The sequence below is a fragment of the Orbicella faveolata genome, unplaced genomic scaffold (genome assembly GCF_042242905.1).
Source record: "Orbicella faveolata isolate gen_17 unplaced genomic scaffold, um_ofav_v1 contig_12, whole genome shotgun sequence".
NCBI classification, from domain to species: domain Eukaryota; kingdom Metazoa; phylum Cnidaria; class Anthozoa; order Scleractinia; family Merulinidae; genus Orbicella; species Orbicella faveolata.
This window is the reverse complement of record NW_028301539.1, coordinates 11,252,785-11,278,176: the sequence shown is the minus strand read 5'-3', so window position 1 is coordinate 11,278,176 and position 25,392 is coordinate 11,252,785. Positions and strand designations below refer to the sequence as shown.

Here is a 25,392-nt window from a genome sequence, read left to right as displayed (position 1 = left end):
AAATAGCTACCTCGCCTTAATAATGTTAGCGTAGAGTCTGGGTTCTAGCCAAACAAAAATGGCGGACGTAAGCAAATCTTAAGAGGTACTATAGGCCTTACTGCTGTTCAGTTGTTATGGCTGCGCTACTGCAGCTGAGCAGAAAAACGTCCAAGAAGAAGGCAGATGACGAAAATGTACCTAAAGGTGACTGGGGTGGCTGGGTGAGTTTACATTTTTTTTTTTTATAAAATCAGGCTGTGCTTGTGCTGAAAAATCATTTTTCATATGGATTTGTGTCCTCCAAACTGTTAAAAAAGATGAGGCACAAACGTTCATGAAATGATCTTACAGTTCATATACCAGTATCGGGGGTGTGAAGCAAGAAATGCACGTACTGCAAAGACAGTCTAACAAAATTGGTTCTAAACCTCCACATCCTGCTAGAACTTTACCCTTTATGCGGCTAAAGGGTTTGTAGGAACAGCAGGGGTATTTTGCAGAATGCTGAATGCCGAAGGCAGAACCCTAATCGCTGGATGAGCTGTTTTCTCGTGGTTAGTTTCATCCATTTTTGTTTGTAGTTAGCCTTTACTTGATGGCAGGGTCAAAGACAATATATTGCAGCTGCCCTTTCCAGCAAATAAAGGTAGTTGTGAAGAAGAGCTCCCAAAACTGACTGTCGGTCAGTTGTCAGCTGACAGGTTACCAACAGGTTACCGACAAGCTATTGATAGGTCAGTGACTGTTTTCTAAAACAGAAAGTTTGCAGTAGAATAGACAGGAATAGAGTATTATACGCGACCAACAAAATGGTTTCAAAAACTCTAAAAGAAAATAGTAACACATCTCATGACTAACTTACTGATCAACGGTTGCCATTAAAAAAAAATTGATCTTGAAAATGTCCATTAAAACTTAAATTTTACCTCAAATTTGTAACTGCGTAACTAGCTGTTGACAAGAACTTTTAAATTTTAAACTGTATAAAGCAGATTTTATCTGAAAGTAAAAATGAAACACACTGCATAACACTTGCTTGTTCAAATCACCCTTCAATGCAATTTGAACCTTTTATATATCTCGGGTGTAGTATTGAGAAACAACATCAAGGTAAGTGTTATGTATTACTGATAACTTACTTACATGTTACTGTCATCTTACTAACTCATCATCAACTGTCAGATGACTTGTCTGTGCTTTGGCCAAAACCTGTCGGCTGTCTGTCGGACAACAGTTGGCCAACAGTTGACTGACAGTCGACCGACAAAGGGCCAGTAGATGGCCAATGGATGGCCAACAGACAGCTAACAGTCAGCTGACAGATGGCCAACAGATGACCAACAGTTGCCCACTAGTTGGTGGACAGACAACCAATGTTTGCATTCTGCATTAGACCTTCTGTAAAATACCCCTGCTGGTGGATGGGTAGCCCCTTCAAATCCAGTCTTAGACATCAAGAGGGTATATCATGTTTGGGGGAACTAGGAAAATCTAGCTGACCTCCTTGTTATCTGAGACTGGAAGTTAACTGAGCAAGGCTCTCCTGTGTGGCAATTTTTGTGAGATTTTTGCCTTGCAAGACTGAGACTGTGATTAATATTTGAGGTCTTGCGAGGAAAACTCCTCTGACTCTTCATTGTTTATGAGCTGTGGGAGCTACATGCTGAGCTAGAAAAATAATCTGGCCAGCAAAAAGAGGTCTGTCTTCTTGGGACTGCCCAAATTAAAAATGTACAATTACAAGCTCAGTACATCCCTCACTGTCTGCAATTAATAGTATAATAATACACATGAAAAAATTACTCGATTCTGATTGGCTAAGAGCAGTGCAGTTCAAGTGTAACACCAGTGCAAAAAGTGTAACACCAGTGCAAATTACACATCAAAATTCTGGATTATGATTGACTGAAAGATAATAGGAATTTTTCTAAGAAAATGATATCAGGTAAAATGATGACGAAAATTTTGTGTTGAAACTTTGAAAAAAGTTTTCTCAAATAAGAAAAAATGGCTCCAAGAAAGATCTTCCAGCACTTCCTCCGCACGAATTTTTTCATGTTTATATTATTAATAAGTAATCATACGGTTTTTCTCGTTCAATTTTGAGTTAATTTGCACTTGTGAGTTTTTCAAAAAGCTGAAATTACACTCGCCGAAGCGGCTCGTGCAATTTCAGCTTTTTGAAAAACTCACTCGTGCAAATTAATTCCAAATTGAACTCGAAACCGTATGATTACCTATACTAATTTTGTGAGTTATTACATGCAGCTGACCTGCCTGTGCTCACATTATCTCACATGTGGCAGTCTTAAGTCTTAAATGACAATCAAGTGACTTGAGTGGATCATCCCAGGGTAATCTAAGTTTAGAGTGGTCTGAACATGATCATGAGATTGGAGCCCCTTGAAGACCCCAGACATAAATGGAAGGAGGGGGTCACCTTTAGGTCATCTAGGATTAGAGGAGAGGGGTTTTCAGTTCCCCATTTTTTCCAGGGTTGTTTATGTAAGAGTTTTGGTGGATGCAGATACAATGGTCAAATGATAATTTCATATATCAGTCTAAGATAGTTTGTACTCTTCAAAATTAATAGGGTGGGTATATGCAAGCAAAGGTGCAGAAACTAGATGCTCAGTTTAAAGAGGATATTCCAAAGACACCACAAGATGTGTAAGTTTTATTGTTTGCATTGTAAATCATTTTATTTGAAATCAGTGTTTTTCGAGGGAATATGTGGTGATCAGTGTGCTTTTTAATTATTTTCAATGGTCAGTTAATGTGTCAATTTTTTGTAGTGATACCCCTAAGATCTTTGAGAAAGTTGTCATTCACATCAATGGATACACAGGTGATTTTAAAAATAATGTCTGTAGTTCTAAACTAAGTTGGTGAGACTTACATGCAGTGTTTGTAGTGTTTCTGAGCATAATAATTATTGTTATTGTTAATGCAAATGTTCAAGGCCATTTGAGTTAAGTAGCTGTCTTTCTTTCTTACTGATACTACACTTAAGTTTTAAGCCCAACTGGCTCATCACTTTTGGTGCTTTAGTCTGGCTTCTTGAGTCATGTATATATATTTATATATATAAATGACAATATACATTTATATACAATTATATAATATATTAATTTTACTTGTGCATAGTTCTTATTCTTTTGTTAATATCTTTTGTGTTTGTAAAATTTTAAATTTTGGGTATAGTAGGTCCACATCAGCCCTTCGGCTGCCAGCCCCCTTTCAACCTACTTATCAAATAAAGTTTACTTACTTACTTACTTACTTACTGACTGACTGACTGACTGACTGACTGACTGACTGACTGACTGACTGACTGACTGACTGACTGACTGACTGACTGACTGACTGACTGACTGACTGACTGACTGACTGACTGACTGACTGACTGACTGACTGACTGACTGACTGACTGACTGACTGACTGACTGACTGACTGACTGACTGACTGACTGACTGACTGACTGACTGACTGACTGACTGACTGACTGACTGACTGACTGACTGACTGACTGACTGACTGACTGACTGACTGACTGACTGACTGACTGACTGACTGACTGACTGACTGACTGACTGACTGACTGACTGACTGACTGACTGACTGACTGACTGACTGACTGACTGACTGACTGACTGACTGACTGACTGACTGACTGACTGACTGACTGACTGACTGACTGACTGACTGACTGACTGACTGACTGACTGACTGACTGACTGACTGACTGACTGACTGACTGACTGACTGACTGACTGACTGACTGACTGACTGACTGACTGACTGACTGACTGACTGACTGACTGACTGACTGACTGACTGACTGACTGACTGACTGACTGACTGACTGACTGACTGACTGACTGACTGACTGACTGACTGACTGACTGACTGACTGACTGACTGACTGACTGACTGACTGACTGACTGACTGACTGACTGACTGACTGACTGACTGACTGACTGACTGACTGACTGACTGACTGACTGACTGACTGACTGACTGACTGACTGACTGACTGACTGACTGACTGACTGACTGACTGACTGACTGACTGACTGACTGACTGACTGACTGACTGACTGACTGACTGACTGACTGACTGACTGACTGACTGACTGACTGACTGACTGACTGACTGACTGACTGACTGACTGACTGACTGACTGACTGACTGACTGACTGACTGACTGACTGACTGACTGACTGACTGACTGACTGACTGACTGACTGACTGACTGACTGACTGACTGACTGACTGACTGACTGACTGACTGACTGACTGACTGACTGACTGACTGACTGACTGACTGACTGACTGACTGACTGACTGACTGACTGACTGACTGACTGACTGACTGACTGACTGACTGACTGACTGACTGACTGACTGACTGACTGACTGACTGACTGACTGACTGACTGACTGACTGACTGACTGACTGACTGACTGACTGACTGACTGACTGACTGACTGACTGACTGACTGACTGACTGACTGACTGACTGACTGACTGACTGACTGACTGACTGACTGACTGACTGACTGACTGACTGACTGACTGACTGACTGACTGACTGACTGACTGACTGACTGACTGACTGACTGACTGACTGACTGACTGACTGACTGACTGACTGACTGACTGACTGACTGACTGACTGACTGACTGACTGACTGACTGACTGACTGACTGACTGACTGACTGACTGACTGACTGACTGACTGACTGACTGACTGACTGACTGACTGACTGACTGACTGACTGACTGACTGACTGACTGACTGACTGACTGACTGACTGACTGACTGACTGACTGACTGACTGACTGACTGACTGACTGACTGACTGACTGACTGACTGACTGACTGACTGACTGACTGACTGACTGACTGACTGACTGACTGACTGACTGACTGACTGACTGACTGACTGACTGACTGACTGACTGACTGACTGACTGACTGACTGACTGACTGACTGACTGACTGACTGACTGACTGACTGACTGACTGACTGACTGACTGACTGACTGACTGACTGACTGACTGACTGACTGACTGACTGACTGACTGACTGACTGACTGACTGACTGACTGACTGACTGACTGACTGACTGACTGACTGACTGACTGACTGACTGACTGACTGACTGACTGACTGACTGACTGACTGACTGACTGACTGACTGACTGACTGACTGACTGACTGACTGACTGACTGACTGACTGACTGACTGACTGACTGACTGACTGACTGACTGACTGACTGACTGACTGACTGACTGACTGACTGACTGACTGACTGACTGACTGACTGACTGACTGACTGACTGACTGACTGACTGACTGACTGACTGACTGACTGACTGACTGACTGACTGACTGACTGACTGACTGACTGACTGACTGACTGACTGACTGACTGACTGACTGACTGACTGACTGACTGACTGACTGACTGACTGACTGACTGACTGACTGACTGACTGACTGACTGACTGACTGACTGACTGACTGACTGACTGACTGACTGACTGACTGACTGACTGACTGACTGACTGACTGACTGACTGACTGACTGACTGACTGACTGACTGACTGACTGACTGACTGACTGACTGACTGACTGACTGACTGACTGACTGACTGACTGACTGACTGACTGACTGACTGACTGACTGACTGACTGACTGACTGACTGACTGACTGACTGACTGACTGACTGACTGACTGACTGACTGACTGACTGACTGACTGACTGACTGACTGACTGACTGACTGACTGACTGACTGACTGACTGACTGACTGACTGACTGACTGACTGACTGACTGACTGACTGACTGACTGACTGACTGACTGACTGACTGACTGACTGACTGACTGACTGACTGACTGACTGACTGACTGACTGACTGACTGACTGACTGACTGACTGACTGTGTGAAGCAAATATGACTATTTCTTCTCGACCTGGATGGAACACTTGTCCATCACAGGGTACTCCTCAGCGTTCTGTTGGTTTTTGTTTTCTGACAGCAATTCTCCAGTACCCATTTATATCCCTGGGTGGAGAGAGGCACTGTAACAGTAGTGTCTTGCCTAAGTTTATAAAGCAATGACACCAGTCAGGCCTCAAAACAGTCCAGTGTACTAACCATTAATGATGCCATAATTCACATCTCACTCTCTTGTTTTTATTCAAAAGCCAAACAAAGATGGAGGGAGTGACAAACTTGTTGTTACTTGTTAACCTTTTCATTCTGAAGTTGTTCTAATCAGTGAATATTCTTTACATTACCTTTAGAGTTACCATAGTTCTGAGATTTGATGCAAAATCAAGCCATCCCCCAAATTTGATGATTATTATGCAGTTATTCTAACTGTGTGTTTCTTTGCATATATGTATGTATAACAGAATTCTCAATTGTGATTGGTTCTCTGCACACCTACTTGTCAAGAAATTGGTCTGTGATCACATGGGTGTGCAATTATAGGTATCCAATTTTAACCTTTTGTAATTATTGGATACCTATGGCATTCGCACATTAATTTTGTGAGCTGTAATGGCCTCCTTCTTGATGTTCCCTACAGAGTTTAACACTTATGAAAATCTGTGCTGACTTTTTTGCTCAAGAGAAGTTTTTGATAATATCAAAATTTGTTATTGATATGATAATTAGTAATTGGAGCTTGTGTGGAACAATCCAGATTTCAGATTTCAGGGAATAATTAGCCTCATGCTGCATGCTCATCCAATTTTAAAATTACTCACTTGATTACTCCCTGAATTTTACTCCACTCAGTCCAACTACTACATAATATATTGATTGTAAAAATGTAAATTATGTTTTGAATACTCTTGGGAATTTTTGCAGTGCCACCAGCTGACGAGTTACGTCGCCTGGTATATTTACATGGTGGACGTTATCAGCAGTACTACACAAAGCGAACTGTAACACACATCATTGCAACTAATCTACCAAATTCAGGAAATCAGGTACAGTGGTAATCAATCGAAAGATGGAAATTAACTTTAAGACCAAATTAGTGCCAACAAGACTTTTTACATGAAAATCCTGGGGCATTCAATTGGACACTGTTGAGGAGATGTGACTGAGTGAAGCCCATTGTAGTAACCGTTTTGCTGTCCTCTCCTCTTGTCTCCAAAAAATCCTTCAAACTTTCCTGAAGGTACATCTACCCTATTTGGAATTTTGATTACAGATTTTGTTTGTTTTGTAGAGATGAACTTGTGGTACATCCGTCATGGATTTTAGACAGCATAAAAGCTGCCAAATTGCTCCCTGTTGAAGACTATCTCCTTTACCAAGGACGCAAAGCTGCACAGAAAGTTTTGAATTTCACTTCCAAACTATCCTCAACATGTTCAACCACCAAATCTTCCCCAAGGGGAGTACCCTCGGCATCAACGTCAAACTTGCAATCCTCTTGGGGTGGACCCTCAGAGGATATGTCATCTACCTCCATAGCCTCCCCTTCAGTGTCAAAATTGCTCATTGCATCTGATCAAGAACAGATCAGTGATGTTGAAAATGGTGAAGCTCCAATGGATATTAGTGAGAATGATTCAGTTAGTGGAGAGGAAGAAATGTTAACAGAGAATCCCATGGCATATAATGAATCTAAAATTGAAAATGATGGTAACTATGGACAAGACACAGATACTTCTGATGCTACTGTAAAGGCAACAACCGGCTCAGAAGTAACAGCTTCAAGAAAATCAACTGATGATGGCTTGTTTAAGAAGCCCAGTACGAGTGCATTACCCAGAGCTGGTGATCCAAACTTTGTATCAGAATTCTATAGCAATTCTAGGCTGCATTTTTTATCAACATGGGGAGCAGAATTCAAGAAATACACAAGGGATATAATCAAGTCTTGTGCAGCCAAAGGGTGGAAGGGTCGAGGAATAGGCCGAGTTGGACCGCATGGTCGTGTTATAATGCATATCGATATGGATTCATTCTTTGTTTCTGTGACATTGCGGGATCAGCCTCATCTGCGAGGCAAGCCTATTGCTGTTTGTCATGCTGGAAAGAGTAACACCTCAGCTGAACAAGGTAAGATGAATGGTCTGCATCAGACTCATACCTAGTTGCTATTTACGTGTTTTTGTGGGAGAGAAGATTGGATACTAGGGTGGATTAAGGTTCGCGGGATATCATGGGAACGGTTGAGAGATGTATGGCGTCGTTATTTTTTCCCACCTCTTCCCATAACTTCCTGTGCGCTTCACTCGATCCAGATGGCTTTCTCTTGGAAACAAATCAATTCCTGAACCGTAAATAGCGACTGGGTATGAGTTTGGGTCTGTGTAGTGACGTGCATTTGCTCAGATGTCTGAACAACAATGTCCTTGAATTGTTGTTTCGTTTTCAGATTCTTAGCTTTGCAGTTGGCTCACAATATGGTGTTTAACTTCCGTTAACTGAAAACAAGGCAACTACACATTCACAATCAATGCACTTAGCTCAGTACACTTAAGCCCATGAACTTGAAGCATGCAGTTGAAACCTGTGCCATGTAAGGAAAATCGATTGTATCCACCTTGGCCAAGATTTTGGTTTTGCAAGCAATTTAGAATTTTTGCAGAATGCTCTAAATTTACCATCATAATAACCATTCCATCTGTTTGCTTTTTGTAGCCATTACAGGTGTATTTTTCGAGCCATCTTGTTTATCACTGCAATACATTGCTTTGCTATAAAAACCCTGTTCTGATCTATCGCCAAAATTACCTTTGATATGAGCCATGCTACAAATACTGACTACACTACGTAGGTCAAGTGATAGGAATTGCCTTTATTTTTCTCAGAATAATCTGTAAGCTTTTTTTTTTTTTTACTTATTCACACACTAAAAGTGTTGCATTGCTCCACAGACAGTTCTTAAGTTTTAAGTTTTTAAGTCAAAAGCTTAGAGAAGTTGATCATTTTCTTGTTAATGCAGCTTCCAGCAGTTATCAACAAACGTCACCCAAGAAACCGTCATCATTCTTTGACTCCATGTCGGAGATCGCTTCCTGCAGTTACGAAGCGAGAGCTGTTGGTGTACGTAACGGAATGTTCCTGGGCGCGGCTCGTAAACTCTGCCCTGATATCTATTGTGTACCTTACCAGTTTGAGCAATATCGTCAAGTGTCGCAAAGGCTCTATGATATTTTGGTGACGTATAGTCACGAGATCGAGGCTGTGAGTTGTGACGAAGCGTATATTGACGTGTCGGAGACACTGGAAGGTATCTACATTATATGTTATGTATTTTACTCTGGTTTTTCACGCTTGGTGCGCGAACACGGTGCCCAAGTACGATTCTCGCTGGCCACTAATGTGAACGCACCTTTTTTCCGAGTACTCACACCAGAATTCGGGAACAGTGCCCGTTCCCTGGTACAGGGTCTCGACTTTGTACTCGGGTACTAAATGGTGCTTGAGTGCTCGGATTACCTGTGTCTGAAGGCAACACTATTTTGTGCCGGTGCCCAGGAACCAGTGCTTGGTTGAGCACTGGTTCCAGTGTGAACACAGGAACCAGTGTGAACGCAGCCATTGTTTCCAAATTGAATGCGTTTGATCTATGCAATACTACAAGAGAAACTAAAGTACAAGTAGATCTCCCTCCAGAACTAACTGGATTAAACACGTCTTACTAACCGAGTTCGAGGTCCGTACTGTAAGCTATGGATCGATTTTTTTCCGTTTCGATTTATAGCTCAAGCGCGAAGCGCGCCGACCATAAATAGAAGGGAAGAAAAACGAGGATCTTACTTGCGCCTTATTTATTGTCAGAGAATGAAACACCAACAGAGCTTGCGGAGAAGATTCGCGCGGAGATCAAGGACGCCACTCGCTGTACGGCATCAGTGGGTATCTCTTTTAATATCCTGCTGTCCAGAATGTGTACCAGAGTGGCTAAACCTGATGGCTGTTATTACTTATCACCTACTGACAATATTAACCTGTTCATGGGTGAGTTGCTTTATAGAAATCCCGTGTTTTAATCTTGTTCGATGCTCACAAAAAGTGAGAAAGCGCTTAAATGACATTTCATTCGGTGGAATTCGACCTGAAGTGTAACTTTTGGATGCGTACAGACGGGAATTTTGATTGGCTTTACGCAAGTAAATAAAAGAGTGAAACTGTTACGTCGGGGGAAATGCTCCTTAAAACGCATCATTTGCTCTATTCTATGCGCGAAATAAAAAGAACAACGTGGTAAAAACGAAAGTGTCTTGACAAACCACTCTTTTATTGATTCTAAGATTTGTTTTAAAAGTCGTTCAAAAACAAGCCACCTCTTTCTTCGTCGCTCGTTGTTTTCCAGGTTCCCAGAAGGTTAAAGACCTGCCAGGGGTGGGGTGGAGCTTGGAAAAGAAGCTGCAGACCTTGGGAGTAGAAACATGTTCAGAGTTACAGAAGTTCAACTCTCAAGCGTTACAGCGCGAGTTTGGACCCAAGACTGGACTTCTGTTATATCAGTATTGCCGGGGTATTGACGACAGAAGTCTTAGAACTGAGCGAGAAAGGAAATCTGTGTCAGCTGAGATAAATTATGGAATCCGCTTCACGAAGGTGAGATGGGTATTGTTTCCTGAGAACAAGCTTGACAAAGTTCACGAAATGTGAGAGCAATTTTCTGAGGCACTTTTAAAGTAATTGTTTGTAGCTACGCTCGTGCTCCCGCTACCAAAAGGAATAAGAGGGTTTTTTTGGGACAATCAGAAGGAAAATGTTAGCCAATTCCTTGCTAGCGGTGACATGTTATCAGGGGACTTAAAGGAGCTGAGTCATGGTATTTTGAGATATTTTGTACACGCACAAAATAACCTTTAAATTGAAGGAAACCTGAAAATAATAGTTTACTAAGAAAGAAAACACCAGAGAGAACATAATAAAACATAAAGGAACAAGATGGTTAAGCATGGAGAATATTTAAACGGAGTACAAACGACGAACTTGAACAATTCAGGCTAAAATTCTCGAGATGCGCAAACTGTGATGTAGCTCCTTTAAGATTTGGGCGTTAGCACCGATCGAGAGTAAGGCTCCACTTTATCACGTCACCTACCCATCTCATCCCATAAGCTACCCTGTCTACCTAAAACCAACATGAAGGGCGAGGGCTCTGGAAACGTCACTGCTTTGAACTCGTGGGCTTCGATATTTAGCCTTGGTCAATCGTTTCCAGTCACGGATATGTCACCGAAGTTAACTGACCTTTAAGGCCTGGGGGAAAGCCGTACAGGAACTAGGCAAAGTCCAATCTAAAGGTCCCTGTTGTTGTACCTTTTTTGTTACCCTACTGGTAAACTTAGGGTTAATTTTAGTTTTTACAGTTCATCTTCACTTCAGCGATCAAGAATGCGCTCCATAACAGTAACCTGTTGCTGTTCTGTTGCAGGAAAGCGAAGCGGTATCGTTCATCAATGAACTAGCGGAGGAAGTACAAAAAAGACTTCAGTCACTCGACATGAAGGGAAGGTGCATTACTCTCAAGGTATGTTAACCTGCTCGATATCATTTTGTGTCTAAGTTGGTTTGTTAAACATGCATAAGTCTTGAGACATAAAAATGGAAACAAAGATAGGCATGGTTCGTAATCTTAAAAAAATGGCTGACTACAATCTTGGACGGAATAAAGGAAAAATGAATTTCCCTCACCCTCCGGATTTTGGTTTGCATGGACCAGGGGATCCAACCCCCAGATCCATGCAAACCCAAACGCACCATTTTTTCCATCATTGAAACGGGTTGAGCGGTGGCTTTAATTTTTCATTTCAATTGTCTAAGATTGTAGCATAAAAAATGTATTTGTACAGAGGTTGCTGCAAGAGAATATGACCATAATCTCTTTGGTCACAGATAATCCTTTTTATGTTGTTCAATTTGTTTTATTTTTTTTTCTGGTAAGTTATCCTCATTTGCTGTCGTTTCATTTAGATGAAGGTACGGAAACCAGGAACGCCAACTCCACGAAAGTTCATGGGTCATGGAATCTGCGACAATGTAGCTCGCTCCTGTACTTTACCGACTGTCACGGACGAGGCACAAGTCATTGCCAAACAATGTCACGCACTCCTAAAGCAACTGAGTGTTACGCCAGAGGATGTGCGGGGTATGGGAATTCAAGTCAGCAAGTTAACTGTCAAGAACGCCAGTGCTTCCGCTAGGAACTCAAGGTCACTGTTTGATTTTATGAAACCGCAAACGAGTGGCAATGAAAGTGTTAATGTACCCGCTGCTTTGCCTAGCGAAGTTGAAAACGCTGAAGGAAATCGTGATCGGTCAGTACCAGAGAGTCGTCAACACGAACAAAACAAACTTCCACCGTTACCAAGGTTCTCGCCGCAGAGAGCTCAGCAAAATCGGCATTCTGAGTCGGAGAAGAGACTGGGTGACCTGGGAGAAAATCTATACTTACCCTCCCCGTCTCAGATTGATCCCGCAGTATTTGAAGCTTTACCTGAAGAGATTCGCAATAGCATCGAGAAATCATATGCCGCGAGAAATCAGAGAATTTCACTCAACAGAATGGCAAAACAACAGGTTGGTCTTGAGATTTACATAGGCTTTATTGCAATTTACTGAAAATAAGAAACTTATGATTGAAATCTCTTTCAGTTTGAGAATTGCTATGACGTGTGCTCAGCCAATTCAATATCAGTCGCCGCTTGCTTGTACTTTTCTCTAATTGAAGAATTCAACGAGAAATGCACGCAAACACGAAAATTGCGAAAATTGCTAAATTTTGTAAAATTCGTCAGACAAGTGGAAATGACGTTCGATGAGGGCTGCGAATTTTTTACGAAGTTTGCAAAAATGCGAAAATCGTGAAATTTTGTAAAAAGTGGTGTTCACATATACAGTTTAACGAGGAAACGAAGCCTGTCATAGCATGAAAATTCATTGCCATATTTCTTTACTAAGTGAACTGTTGAACAGAGAAACCATGTGACCATGCACAGTAGTGTAATATCGCAGTAGACGTTTAAAAAAACGAGGTATACATGGATGCGTTAGTTTGCCACGCGGGGTTTGCAAAGTTAATCAACTTTCCGGTTGCTCCCAAACATATAACTCTTAGTTCGCGCGTTGATATCCCTATTTCGTTTGAAGCAAAAACGTGTATTATCTTCGCTTTTGCAACGAGGAATACACTTAACTCTTAGTTCGTGCTTTGATATAAATTTGCAAAGTCAGCAATTTTCGCAAATTTCGTAAAATCCGCAGAGCCGCTTTGCTGATGTGTTATCATTAACATAATAAAGGGCATAAACTTCTGTAAAATTCGCAAAGCGCGGTACTAGCGAAAAATCGTTAAAATTGTAAATTCTGCAATTTTCGCGTAGCCGCAACTAACAATCGTAAAATTTGTAAATTTCGTATCTGGATGCAGTCGGGAAGTTTTCGGGAACTTCTCGGAAAGACAGCAAATGGAGCTATTTTGTTCAAGCTTTAGTACACCCCGAAAATGGTGTTACTACCGTGAAGTACGATTTCTCGAACCCTCATTTTTTCGAACCTCCCGATAACTCGAACCAACTCGTTTCGAGCTCGACTAACTCGTTTCCCTTGGAGGTTCAAAAAAATCACGATTCCACTGTATTATAATTGCTACTTGAAAGCAAGCAAGTGTGGTAGATAGTTTTGAAATCCCACTTCAGTAGCAATTTGCTCAAAACCGCGAGTCGGCTATTTACTAACAATTGGTCGTAAATGCGAAAGAGAGTTTTCAAGTTAATAGCGTCGACTTTCCAGCGAAATGTATGGCTCATTTCCGCAACTAATCTACCAATTAGCAAAATTCAGGAAATCAGGTACATTGGCAATAACTGAAATACGAAAATGAACTCTACAGAAAGAAATTAATGTCACCGATATTCTTAAAATTTCGCAAATTTCAGCCTCGATATTCTTATGAACTATATTCCGGTAAAAAGAAAACGGTGTACAACTGAGTATGGTTTTCAAATTTGCCAAAATGATATTCACCCCGAAAATGTTGTTATCATTATTGTAATTGCTACTTTAAAGCAAGGAAGTGTAGTGGTTAGTTTTGAAATCCTACTTCAATTGCAATATGCTCGGTGTCAAATCGTCCGGTATTGACTTAGAATTAGCCCTAAATGACTTTTCAGTAAAATTGTCTGGATGATACGATGTTAGCGAATACTTTTAGATATAAACATAACAAGAGATTTTTAAAACACTAAGTTAAATTTAACACTTTTAAAATTGTCAACAAAGATTTTCGTTTTACTGTTACTGCAAAATTTGCATAATTTTAAGTTTCTTTGCACCAAATTTCAAGTGGAATAATGGAACCTTTTTCTGGCGCCGAGCTTCTTTGTGTCAGAATGCAGCAAGAAATTTTTTTCCTATAAGACAGCAGTTCAGACGCTTGCAGAACGAAAAGAAGCTACATGTAACAGCAACAACTCGTTCACTCGTATAAGGATGAATTTCTCTCAACCTTCAGGGATTGGTCGTGATACTGAATGTGAAACCTTTCTCCTCGAAGGTGTTCCTTTGCGATATCCTTCTGCTGATTTATTTTATGGCTTGCTTGTTGCAGCAGCTGTCTTCAACTTGGCCGCTTGTCCTTTGACCATTTCGTTGAACGCTTTGGTTATGGTTGCCGTGAAAACCAGGCGTCGACTTCAAACACACCCTAACATTCTGTTGGCTTGTTTGGCGCTGACCGATCTGATGGTCGGGCTTCTTCTACAACCCATTCACATAGCCAAGACTATTCTCCTCCTACAAGAGAAAGATGCCCACGAGTTTTGTAACATTGAGTTAGCTTTTACGATCTCCTTTGTAATCTTCATGTTCGCTACAGTTTGCCACTTGCTTTTAATCAGCACAGAGCGATATCTTGCCATTAAACATACCTTCACCCACGGTACAGTTGTCACTAAAGCTCGCCTTATCATATCCTCTGCTGTGGCGTGGATTGCAGCCATCGTGTTCTTACTCATTGCTTCGTATTTACCAATCGCATTATTTGTTGGCAATGTAACTATCATTTCTTTAATCGTCTTACTTCAAATGTGTGTTTAGGAAGGAAGCCCGTCGACACGAAAAACATATTCTTTCACAGCAAGTTTCCATGGAGGCCAGAGCAAAATTTAAACAGGAGAAGAGAGCATTAAAGCTAACCACAATAATCCTAGTGACAATTTTTCTGTGTTTATTTTTGCCCTCGATTTCCATGCTTATCACATGGCACATTTTTGGCGAAGCAGTTTCACCTGGTATTAAAGCAGTAGTTCGTCATCTTGGTTTTGTGCCGGCGATAGTCAGTTCAGTTCTTAACCAGGTTATTTACACTGTGAGGAAGAGACAGTTTCGAACTGCTTTTATTGAGTTGCTTTTAAATAAAAGTTTACAAGAAGCTGAAGAATTTGGAATGAGACTGTTTGGATCGCCAAACAATGCTGTGAGACAAAATGAACAAGAAGACGAAGGACGGCAACAGAATGCCAACAAAAGAAATGTAGTCCGCACTGAAGGGAATCTTGAAAATGTCCCTGAGGTCGTCGCTTCTCACTCTAATTTCGATGACAAAGACATTACCGCTACACAGAACGAATGTCCTTCCTCAAAGGCACTCACAAGCACATCCAGAAAGACAAAGCAAGTACGTGCCGAGGGAAATGCCCTGTCTACGAAGAAAATAAGCAAGAAGACGACATTGAACCAATGTCGCCAAAAATAAGCCGTTGTAGCGAAGTAGTAACGCAGCCAGAATTTGAAGAGACATCCCTTTGAATCAAAGATTGCGCTGTTCGTTTGGTTGATATTAGACTTAAGGAAATTTTTTTTTCCGGCCGTGTGCGAGACCAGAATTGCACTTCAGCGGTAGCTTGGTAAACCAACCCAAGCGAGCAGCGAGGCTGTTTTTACATGAAGTATGCATTTTGTGACTGAGTTGCTCTGTAAAATCAAACAAAGACCGGGTTTACATACGCTTTTAGTTCAAGATTTTTACTTTATTCGTTCATCGGCCAGAGAAACATTGCATGTCAATAAAGTGTGTATGCCAGTAAATTATTTATGTGAATTGTGTGGGGATAACGATAGCGAAATTAAAGTACATGTGTAGTTAATTTTTACAGCTTTTTATCCAACGGAACGAGATAATGCGATGATTCACAACAAAACGGAAATAATTTGAAAAAAATAAACGTTTCTCGTCTCGTTTGTATTTAAAGGGTAAACGAATATTCTTGGCAAGTACTTCTAAGAGTGTCAGTGGCAAAGAATTTCTTTTAATTATAAGCAGTAGCCATTAGATTACGGAGCAGTTTGAGTTCATTTACATAAGTAGAATTCTACTTGTATACTAATGCAAATGCTGCTAGTTGATTGGCTGAGCTACTCGTACACTATTTAACAAATAGAAAACGATGAGAGAACCAACCAACACAGCTGAGTGGCTAGTAACAGCCATTATCATCACATGCATTTTTTGGTCCTTTCCATTGGCCGAGAGCCTACCTCGTGACCTGCAAATAACTGCCTACAAATAATGGTCTGCTCATGCGTAGTACCGTTTAAACGTGTTTTGCTTCAAATAATATTCTGCTCATGCGTAATTGAAACTACGCTCTCGGGTGAAAATGGCAGATCGCCTCCCTGAGCTGTCAGAGAGTGATTTAAATATGAAAACAAACTTGGTTAGCGAATGATAACACAATTATTGGTCTCGATTATCACAAAATATTGTGATTTGTCAGTGTCTCTGCTCGCCACTGACAAATCACGATATTTTGATCGACCTCGTCCAATAGTTGCTAATTAATGTGCAGTGGCCCGTTTCTCTGAAGTTTTGAGAAAGATTTAGAAATATCACTGGGAAATTCAATTCCCAAAAACAAGCGTCTTTTAAACCTCAAAATTTTTCAATGAAGAGAGGAGAGCTTGTCAACACCTGCAAGATTGAAACAACAATTCAATCCGCGCGCATTTTTGCTAAAGCGTCAACTTAAATTCTACACGCTATGTAGAGCAAAAATAATTGGCAATCGTTATTTGAAAATAAATTAAGTCAGAATTCTTCTACAACAATATTAGATTATTCATTCGAGATTTCTAGGAGGTCATAATTGACGAGGCCGAAGACACACTGGGGAAACAGCTGGTTTTCGCAGTGGAAATTGTTACCGCGCAGTTTATATTTGAACCGGGCCACTTGGAAGAAAACTGACCAATCAAAACGTTCATTGAGAACAATGAAAAGAGATCTGTTTCATAAACAGATTCTCTCAATTTAAAGAATAATTTCCGGAATTTCCCTCTGTTTTGTTATGCTCTTTCTTATATAAGTGAAGAATTGTCTCCTTCTGGCGCGAAGATTTGCACCGATATTTGTCCACGGGCATTATCTGGTCCTAGAAGCGAACAGTTACGCTCGAGGAAAACTGTGAGCTTTGAGGAACGGATAATGGTCAAGGACAAATATCCGAGCATATTTTTGCGCCAAATGGAGGCTATTGTGTTTGTTATCCTTCATATGGCACACTTAATGCAGAAATGATATTAGCATCCAACATACGGCTTGTCCTGAATTTTTTCGGTTTAGATAAAATCATAATTGTATTTACAAGTTTTCAATTCACAAAATTATATTTTCAAAATCTCAGCTTCGGGTTTATTCTTAAAATGTTCTTTCAGCCTCGATATTCTTCTAAACTCTATTCTTGTATAAGGACAAGAGTGTATCGACAGAACAGAGCCAACGAACAACGATATTGCTGTGAAACCTACCCTGCGAGCCGTTGGTTACTCCTACGAAAAACGAGTAAAACAGGTTTAGTCAGTATAAGTGATGGTGAATAACGGGAATAGCAACCAAAACTTAGAACAATTTCTGGTTGCTTTTTAGGAAGAAGGAGAAGTTGAGCCTCAACGGCTGCCTGAAAGAAAAAATACTAGGAGCAAGCATGGGAAAACAGTCTCAAAACCTTCACGAATATTATTTGCAGAGAATTCTCTACCAGAAACAGCACCTCAGAGAGCTTCAGAACTTTTACCTTCCCCATTACAAATAGATCCAGAATTCCTAGCGGCCCTTCCTGATGACGTAAGACACGAAATAGAGCAGCATTACAAACAAAAGGACTTACACGTTACGCGTGGGGACTCGCACGCTACGCGCGGGGGGTCGCACGTTACGCGTGTTCATATCCAAACTCAACCACCTGGTGACCGCGTCTCGGAAAGAAATACGATAACTTTTGAAGCAGGCGATGTTCAGAAGAAAGGAAAAACTAAAGTTGTCGCCGCGCCAAAACAGGTACATTTTGATAGCCTACATTGTAATTTCAAGAGAGTATAGCTCTCAATTTAGGCAAGTTCTCACGGAGAATCCCGATAAATTCAGAAGCAATAGGTTTAATCACGGTTTTCGACGCCATCTTGACGGCTAGGCAAAGCGGTCAGAAATTACAGTGTTTGTATGGGAATCGGATGGCAAATAACTTTCTGAAAAATGGAATTTTACGCAATTTGTGAATCGCAACCTTAAAATACTAGGTGGAAGATTGTATTAACCAAGTTTGAAGGATGTAGCTTGACTAGAAGACGCTCACTGAATTAATTTTTCCAATTTTCCATACATTTGTCTGTAAATTTGGTTGGGTAGACGCGGTTCGCGGGAAAACAAAATTATAGACAAATGTATGTAAAATTAAAAATTAACTGAGGGTCTTCTAGCCCAACTACGTCCTTCAAATTTGGTGAATACAATCTGCTGCCTAGTATGGTAAAGTTGCGATCCATGAGTTGTGCAAAATCGATATTTTAAAACAGTTATTTGCCATCCGATTCCCATATAAACACTGTAATTTCTGACCGCTTTGCCTATCCGGCAGGATTGCGTCGAAAACCGTGATTAGGCCTATTTCCGACACTAACAGTCCAACTGGAAATGTAAGAAAGATGTAACGTATGACCTTTGAATATATTACACGTCAATCGCAAGACGCTTTCTCCCGCAGTTTTTCTCTTTTATTTTTAAGATAAAAAGTCATATGTCTTTAAATCTAAAGAATTTTACCAACATCCAGACTGTCTGCAGCACTTGGTGGACAAATAGTTGATTGAAGCCACTGTTTTTTGATAGGATGTTCTTGCATGAAGTTACACGTCCGATCAGGACATGGAGCTCACTTGAGAACGTTTAGAGTGATTGTATTGGATTGAGTAATAAGAATTAGTATCACCCAACTAGTGGACTAATGCAAATCCTGCATTTAAATTGGCTACGCTACTAGAGGACTATTAGTAATAGTCCTCGAGCAGCGAAATTGGCGCAATCGTGCGTGACGCTCTCTGTCGTCTTATTACCAAATAAATATTTCTTCAACTTGCATTTGCTAACTCTATTATTGCCTTTTTTGTCCTACTAGTTGAGTGATACTAAAACAATTAGACCCTTTGCCCTCAAGGGCCACGGTTCAATAGCCCATTCGGCTTCGCCTCGTGGGCTATTGACCCGTAGCCCTTGCGGGCTGCGGGTCTAATTGTTAATTGGAATCGCTTTGTGTACTTCAACGAAGATTAGACCTCAGACCCCTTCCCCAGTTGACTGTTCACCATCTTTTGTGTTTCATGTCATAGTTTATTGCTTATTTTTTGGTCGATTATTTTGTATATGTTTTCATTTCAGGCGTGTTTGGGAGAAGCTGTTACTCTTTCTGAAGTGAAGAAAGTTATCACAGAGTGGACTGATGCTTACGAAGGTAAATATGGAGAGTTTTCACTCACGTGACCACTGGCTATGCAAATGTATTGGAACAAAAAAAGGCTGTTGTACATTTTACAGTAATACCATGCGAACCTCACACAGCCCATAAAGTACAAGGAAAGCCATATTTTTGCAATATTTGTTTCTGTGCTAACGACATTGTGTATTCTAGGTTTGAAGCTTTTAGAACTTTTCTGTTCGTTTTTATGAGCGTCTTGAAAGTTTTCGTGCGCTACGAAGTGTGGGTTGATGTACCAGTCGCCGGTTTTTTCCCTTCGGAGGATTCCTGCAAGAACATTTTGGGACACCAACATGGCCGGCGTGATATGTACCGCGGCACTTTTTATGAGTTTGCCGCAACAAGTAGCTGAACTTGACAAAAATGTTAATTTCCCGTAGTATAATTTGAGCGCTATAGCCCGAGCGGTTTCATATTTCACAGTCAACGTTTGGCTGATAAAAGGAACATTTTTGTTGCAGTTCCATTGGAAGAAGATGTTGAAGTCTTCCGTGACTACTTGTTACAGCTTATTGGAACACAGAACCTGGAGCAGCTATGGAGGGTCATGAAGTTTCTCGATAGGTATTATCACCGTTTATTTCACTCATTGTCTTGTTTTTGAGATGTCGAGTGCGCTCCATACCATCACGGGATAGTGAGATGGCCCTATCATCGAAGGGTGCTCTTTGTAGAGGAATGATATGAGTTTTTCAATCTCTCGTGTGAACAAAAATGAAGTTTGTCCCTGCTGCAGCATTTTTTGCATGAAATTTAATGTTAGGCGTGAATTTTGCTTCAGTGAACAAGACATATACAGACATAGCATCCCAGTTCCTCTGTTAACAGTGCCGTGCGAGCAGCATCCGGGAAACTGACTTACTCCGTGCCTCAATTTGTGACGTCATGAATTGCGGAATTTAAGAGGCGGGAAGGAAAGGCCTGGCTACTAGGCAGCTTTTTGTTTCCTGTTAGGTTGTGCACTTTCATCAACAACTTGTGTTTATTCTTTTTGTAGGAGAGTTGAAGGGCGTGAAGATTGGAAGAGTGTCTGTTGTGCAGTTTTAGAGCAAGTTCAACAAGAAATTAACCAGAAATATCACAGCAAACTGTCTGTTAAGTCGCTGAAATTCTCCGACATATAAACTCCCCTCTATTGACTGTCACTGTAAATTTTTATAATACTAATTAAAACTTCTTCAAATGAAAATTTTCCAACTTTTCACTCGGACAAATAGATTCCACTTTTGTGGAAATTTTTGTTTAGTTACTTTTTAGGCCTAGCAAATGCGTTAACTTTGAAATTGATAATCAATTACCCGCCGACACAGCCTAACGCCTTCAGGTTCCAAAATGGGGAAAAGTGTAGCCTGCAGAACAGGCGGATTAGCGGGCTCTGACGCGATACACGAGCGGGCGCGCGAAGCGCGAGGCGAGGATTTTTCTCGCCTCGCGCTTCGCGTGCCCGCTCGTGTATCGCGTTAGAGCCCGCTAATCCGCCTGTTCTGCAGGCTAGGAAAAGTGCTGCATAGCTGACATCACTGCAACGAATGTTTTTGGCTGACTTCTACATAATATATCAAGCACGAAAGACCGTGTCTGACCACTTTTCTAAACACCGAGAAGATAGTTAAAAAAAAGACGCACAGCGGAGTATTTTTGACGAACCTCAAGGTATTTGGAAATGTGGTCAAACACTGTCTTGAGTGTTTGATATATCTTCTCAATTGAAACTAAAACTAAGGAGAAAACAGAAATAGAATCGTAAAAATCTATGCTAATTAAGTTCTGATATCCAAACACTTTGTTTAAACTTGATGAATTATTTATAAATTTGAGAACACTATTTGAAACACTCAAAATTACGTTTGGATGTAAAGAAGCGTTAAAGTTATGCGTAACAAGAGAAATTTCAGAGGAATAACAGTTACTCATAAAAGAGCACAAGTGGTTTAAAATTAGAATACTAAAATGCATTACAAACACACGAATCTTCGTCCAACGAACCAGTTTATTCGATTCACTCGTGTACAGCGTAGAATACGTTCGCTGGTTCCCAGTCCACCCGCCAGCAGGCAGTACACCGCTCGTGAGTGTTACACCGCTGACAACCATGCTACGATAATCACTGCTGTCATTAACCTCTTGCTACATATAGTACCACACGAATTGTCTCGCTACACAAGCTACTCAATAGATTAACAGGTCACAAAGATCGTATTCCTGGTAAAACAAGAAGGACCATCGTTTAAATTCTCTTGTAAGTGATTCAACAGTGCATTAGATTTGAGGAAATGTGTTGGGTTTTGGTCGACAATTGTCTTACAAACCTGAATCAGAATTTTAAGACTGCAGTGAGTTAATTTTTAAAGAGAAATAACTGTGTAGCGGACAGATAACAAATAACACAGAGTTACATTCTCTTAGGCCCAGTCATCAATACGCCGGAGAAATTTGAAAACGCAACAATCACCGTTTATGTTGGATTTTTGTTTGAGGTAAACTCAGGCAGGAAAACCACATAATTATCGCGATGTCTTCGTTTTCGAAAAGCTCCGTTTTCAAAATGTTTTCCGTCCACACTAAAACGCAAAACCGGCGTTTTCAAATTCCTCCGGTTTGAAGAGCGCTTTCAAAAAGCTCCGTTTTCGTGACGGATTAGTGTGGATGGTAGATCTAACAGTAGAAATAACGCTGCGTTTTCGAATTTCTCCGGCGTAGTGCCGACGGGGCCTTAGAACAAACACTGTACAAATATTGGAATAACTGACCCGAACTAAACAACCAAGATCATTCACCTGACGTCACCAAGATTCAAATTTAGGCAATGACATAATTAATTCTATAATAACTATACACTGTAGCCTCGCCAACACAAACACCACGAAACATAATAATAATAAATAATTTTGATAAATTTTTTCTTGGAAAAAGAAAAGCAAAACCAAATTTCCCAAAGGCCTTGCATGCTCTCCGACTATAGTGAGCAGTAAATTAATTTTTTATATAATAAAATAAATCGCCCCAAATAAATGATGTTGAATAAAAAAAAATTCATAAATATACTGAAGATAACTTGAACGTCTTAAAGGGTAGGTCACGCTATTATGTCGATTCTTTCACATTATGTCACGCAATTCTTCAGTAACACAACGTAAATTGTCTTCCTCAGTCACGCCTTTTGGAATTTCCGAGATGCCTTACTGCATCTGTGCCAAAAAGAATCTTCGCACGAAGCCATTCATATGGAAATGACTAATTTTCTTTGTAAACAGTTTCGCACGGACTCGTTTTGAAAAAGAGGCGATAAGTAACTAAGAAATAGCCTATTCTTGGTATTCTTTCTTATCTTGTCTCATTATGAGTTGTCAACGTCAAAATTACAACGAACAAGTTTACTTGTAGAATCGTTTATAATAGCTTAACCTAACCCTTTAGTCTTAAAAGATATCTTTCATTATCCAACACTTCCAGTCGACGATTCCAGCTACCTTGACATTCCACGTCAAAATTAACCAGTATATTATCAATATAATGGCAAAATAAGTTGCCTCAACTTGTCCCCCTCACAGGACGTTAACAATAATTGCATTGTTAAAACAAATAATATATTATGACCTCAGAATCAATCGTTCACACAACTCAATCACGACATATACATTTCCATCAGGTTGTTTTGATAATAAGATCTACGAATCTAAGAATTTGCATTATAATTTTATTTCATAGTAATCGTAAAATGTGAATCTGAATAGTCTTTGTCATTCCTCGTTAATTTCGACATTTCTGGTGGGTTTAATAAATTATGAATACATTAAACCAAGCCAGACAGTTTATGACACATTGAGGGTCTTCAATAGTCAGACTTTTTTGCCAAAATGTAAAATACATACCATAATAAATATAACTTTACAGTGAAAAAGAAAAAAACAAACATAAATATCAAGAAATTTTCGAACTTTCATAGATCTGCAAAACTTCAGTGTGGCTGTGGCTGTGTGAAAACAAAAAAAACCATATTTTTTCAAACCACACCACACCAGATTACTTATTCCATTGAATTCGTTTTTGAAACATTTTTGCAACTTTTGATCTGAATTAAGATTAAATATTAACCACCAACAACACAGTGATTTCCCAGGCTTAATATCAATTGACTCACCTTTAATACCTACTTTTACTTGCTGCGAACCACAAAAATAAAAAGTATATGGCGCGGTGTCTGCTTTTAACCAAAATCTAGTCACTATTACAACACACGGGAATATTGCAAGATCTGAGAATAACAAGTGAGAAAATAGATGTTTGGTCAGCAGTTGTAAAAGCTGACGACACGTCAAGCTCAAACACAGCACGCGAGTACTATGAGATAACGTAACGTCACGTAACGTAACGTTACATAACGTTTCGTCGCGTAACGCCATATAAAGTAACGTCACGTCACGTCACATGGTGTCACGAAACTTTCACATGGTGTGCTGTTCAGGTAGTGCGCATTCTCAGGTCTTGCAAATTCCTTTCTACACTAACTCACACAAACACCAACAAGTCAAGGTATATAATCGTCTTCTAAATCGTCGGCACTTTCGCCGTCACTCTTTCCTCCCATCAGATTGTGATGATCAGACAGCGCTTGTTTGGCGAGATACGCTTCACGCTTGATCTTGATCTCAAGGGATTGTGGGACATCTGGCACCAACAAGTCGATCAAACGAGAAATAAAGAAGACGAAATGCTGCGAGGTAAAGGGAACCAAATAATTTAACATTAACATACGAACTCCCACCTCAAGTTGTTTATCAGCCAACAAAGCACAAACAACTCGTTACGACCTGTGCCCTTCTGTAATCGGTAACGATACAATTCGGTTAATTTTCTTTTTTGAAAAAAGTTTCTACACAAGCGTTAGAAAATTATATTTTAGCTAATGTGGCAGTAACGTTTCACGTAATTTTGAAGCAAGTTTCGTTTAGATCAGGTTTGAGTCCATAGCAACCCGTGAAAAGCAGAACTTGAGACGTTTAAAACATGTGAAGAGGGAAATTGCCCTGAGAAACTTGACTGTTCGTCGGGTTGGACGATTGTGATAAGACTGATGATACCGTTACTATATAGACACGAGTGTTTTACTGGAAAATACACCACTCGTACAATTCATACGAAACCACATCCAGGACCCGAGTGATGTATTTTCTAAATCCTCACTGGTGAGGATATTGATGACGTCATTCCTCGCTTTGTCACGGTTGTTTGTACAAACAGTCAGTTTGCCTATATAATAAAAAAAACATTACACGGTGGCTAGAAGATATGAATTTAATTTTCTCGTGTTAAAAGCAATATTCCACCATTCGAAAATAAAATTCATATCCTCACGCCCCCGTGTAATATCCTCTATGTATCTTCGTTTTCCAAACTCTTACCTCAAACATGATTACAAATCCAAGCCGAAGTGCTAACAGATGCCAGTAGAACGCTGTAAAATGACCTTCCCGATCTCTAAACTCCGGGTATCTAAAAACACACAGCAAAGTGAAATAAGTGGACACTGAGTGAAGTACACATAATTAAACATCGTTATGTACAACAGGGCCCAGAATAGTAATTCTGGAT

General features: G+C 40.4%; 2 protein-coding genes and 1 pseudogene across 3 annotated transcripts in view; 2 read left to right on the top strand and 1 right to left on the bottom strand.

Moving 5' to 3' along the window:
- Positions 1 to 33: 33 nt before the first annotated feature.
- Positions 34 to 20,989, top strand: LOC110063046 (translesion synthesis protein REV1-like). Its single transcript, XM_089282383.1, has 14 exons — positions 34 to 203; positions 2,576 to 2,652; positions 2,778 to 2,830; positions 6,884 to 7,010; positions 7,251 to 8,089; positions 8,979 to 9,266; positions 9,818 to 9,997; positions 10,353 to 10,600; positions 11,430 to 11,525; positions 11,969 to 12,574; positions 17,919 to 18,329; positions 19,704 to 19,776; positions 20,262 to 20,364; positions 20,798 to 20,989. The coding sequence occupies exons 1-14, from the start codon at positions 117 to 119 to the stop codon at positions 20,922 to 20,924; spliced, it is 3,315 nt and encodes a 1,104-aa protein (XP_089138509.1). The 5' UTR covers positions 34 to 116; the 3' UTR covers positions 20,925 to 20,989.
- On the top strand, positions 14,357 to 16,194 carry LOC110063031 (histamine H2 receptor-like; annotated as a pseudogene).
- A 783-nt stretch (positions 20,990 to 21,772) lies between the features above and the next one.
- Positions 21,773 to 25,392, bottom strand: part of LOC110063026 (anoctamin-7-like) — a 31,099-nt gene continuing 27,479 nt past the window's right edge. For both annotated transcript variants that reach the window (XM_020769980.2, XM_089282379.1), the window contains 2 exons: positions 25,203 to 25,293; positions 21,773 to 24,514 (listed from right to left, as the gene is read on the bottom strand). In XM_020769980.2, coding sequence (XP_020625639.1) covers positions 24,329 to 24,514; positions 25,203 to 25,293 — 277 coding nt within the window. In that variant the 3' untranslated portion in view covers positions 21,773 to 24,328. The remainder of the gene's footprint in view (positions 24,515 to 25,202; positions 25,294 to 25,392) is intronic.

Coding starts and splice junctions, on each gene's coding strand:
- LOC110063046 (XM_089282383.1), top strand. CDS start 117: ATGGCTGCGCTACTGCAGCTGAGCAGAAAAACGTCCAAGAAGAAGGCA. Junction 11,526..11,968: donor GAAGGTGCATTACTCTCAAG/GTATGTTAACCT, acceptor CGTTTCATTTAG/ATGAAGGTACGGAAACCAGG. Junction 19,777..20,261: donor GTGGACTGATGCTTACGAAG/GTAAATATGGAG, acceptor TTTTTGTTGCAG/TTCCATTGGAAGAAGATGTT.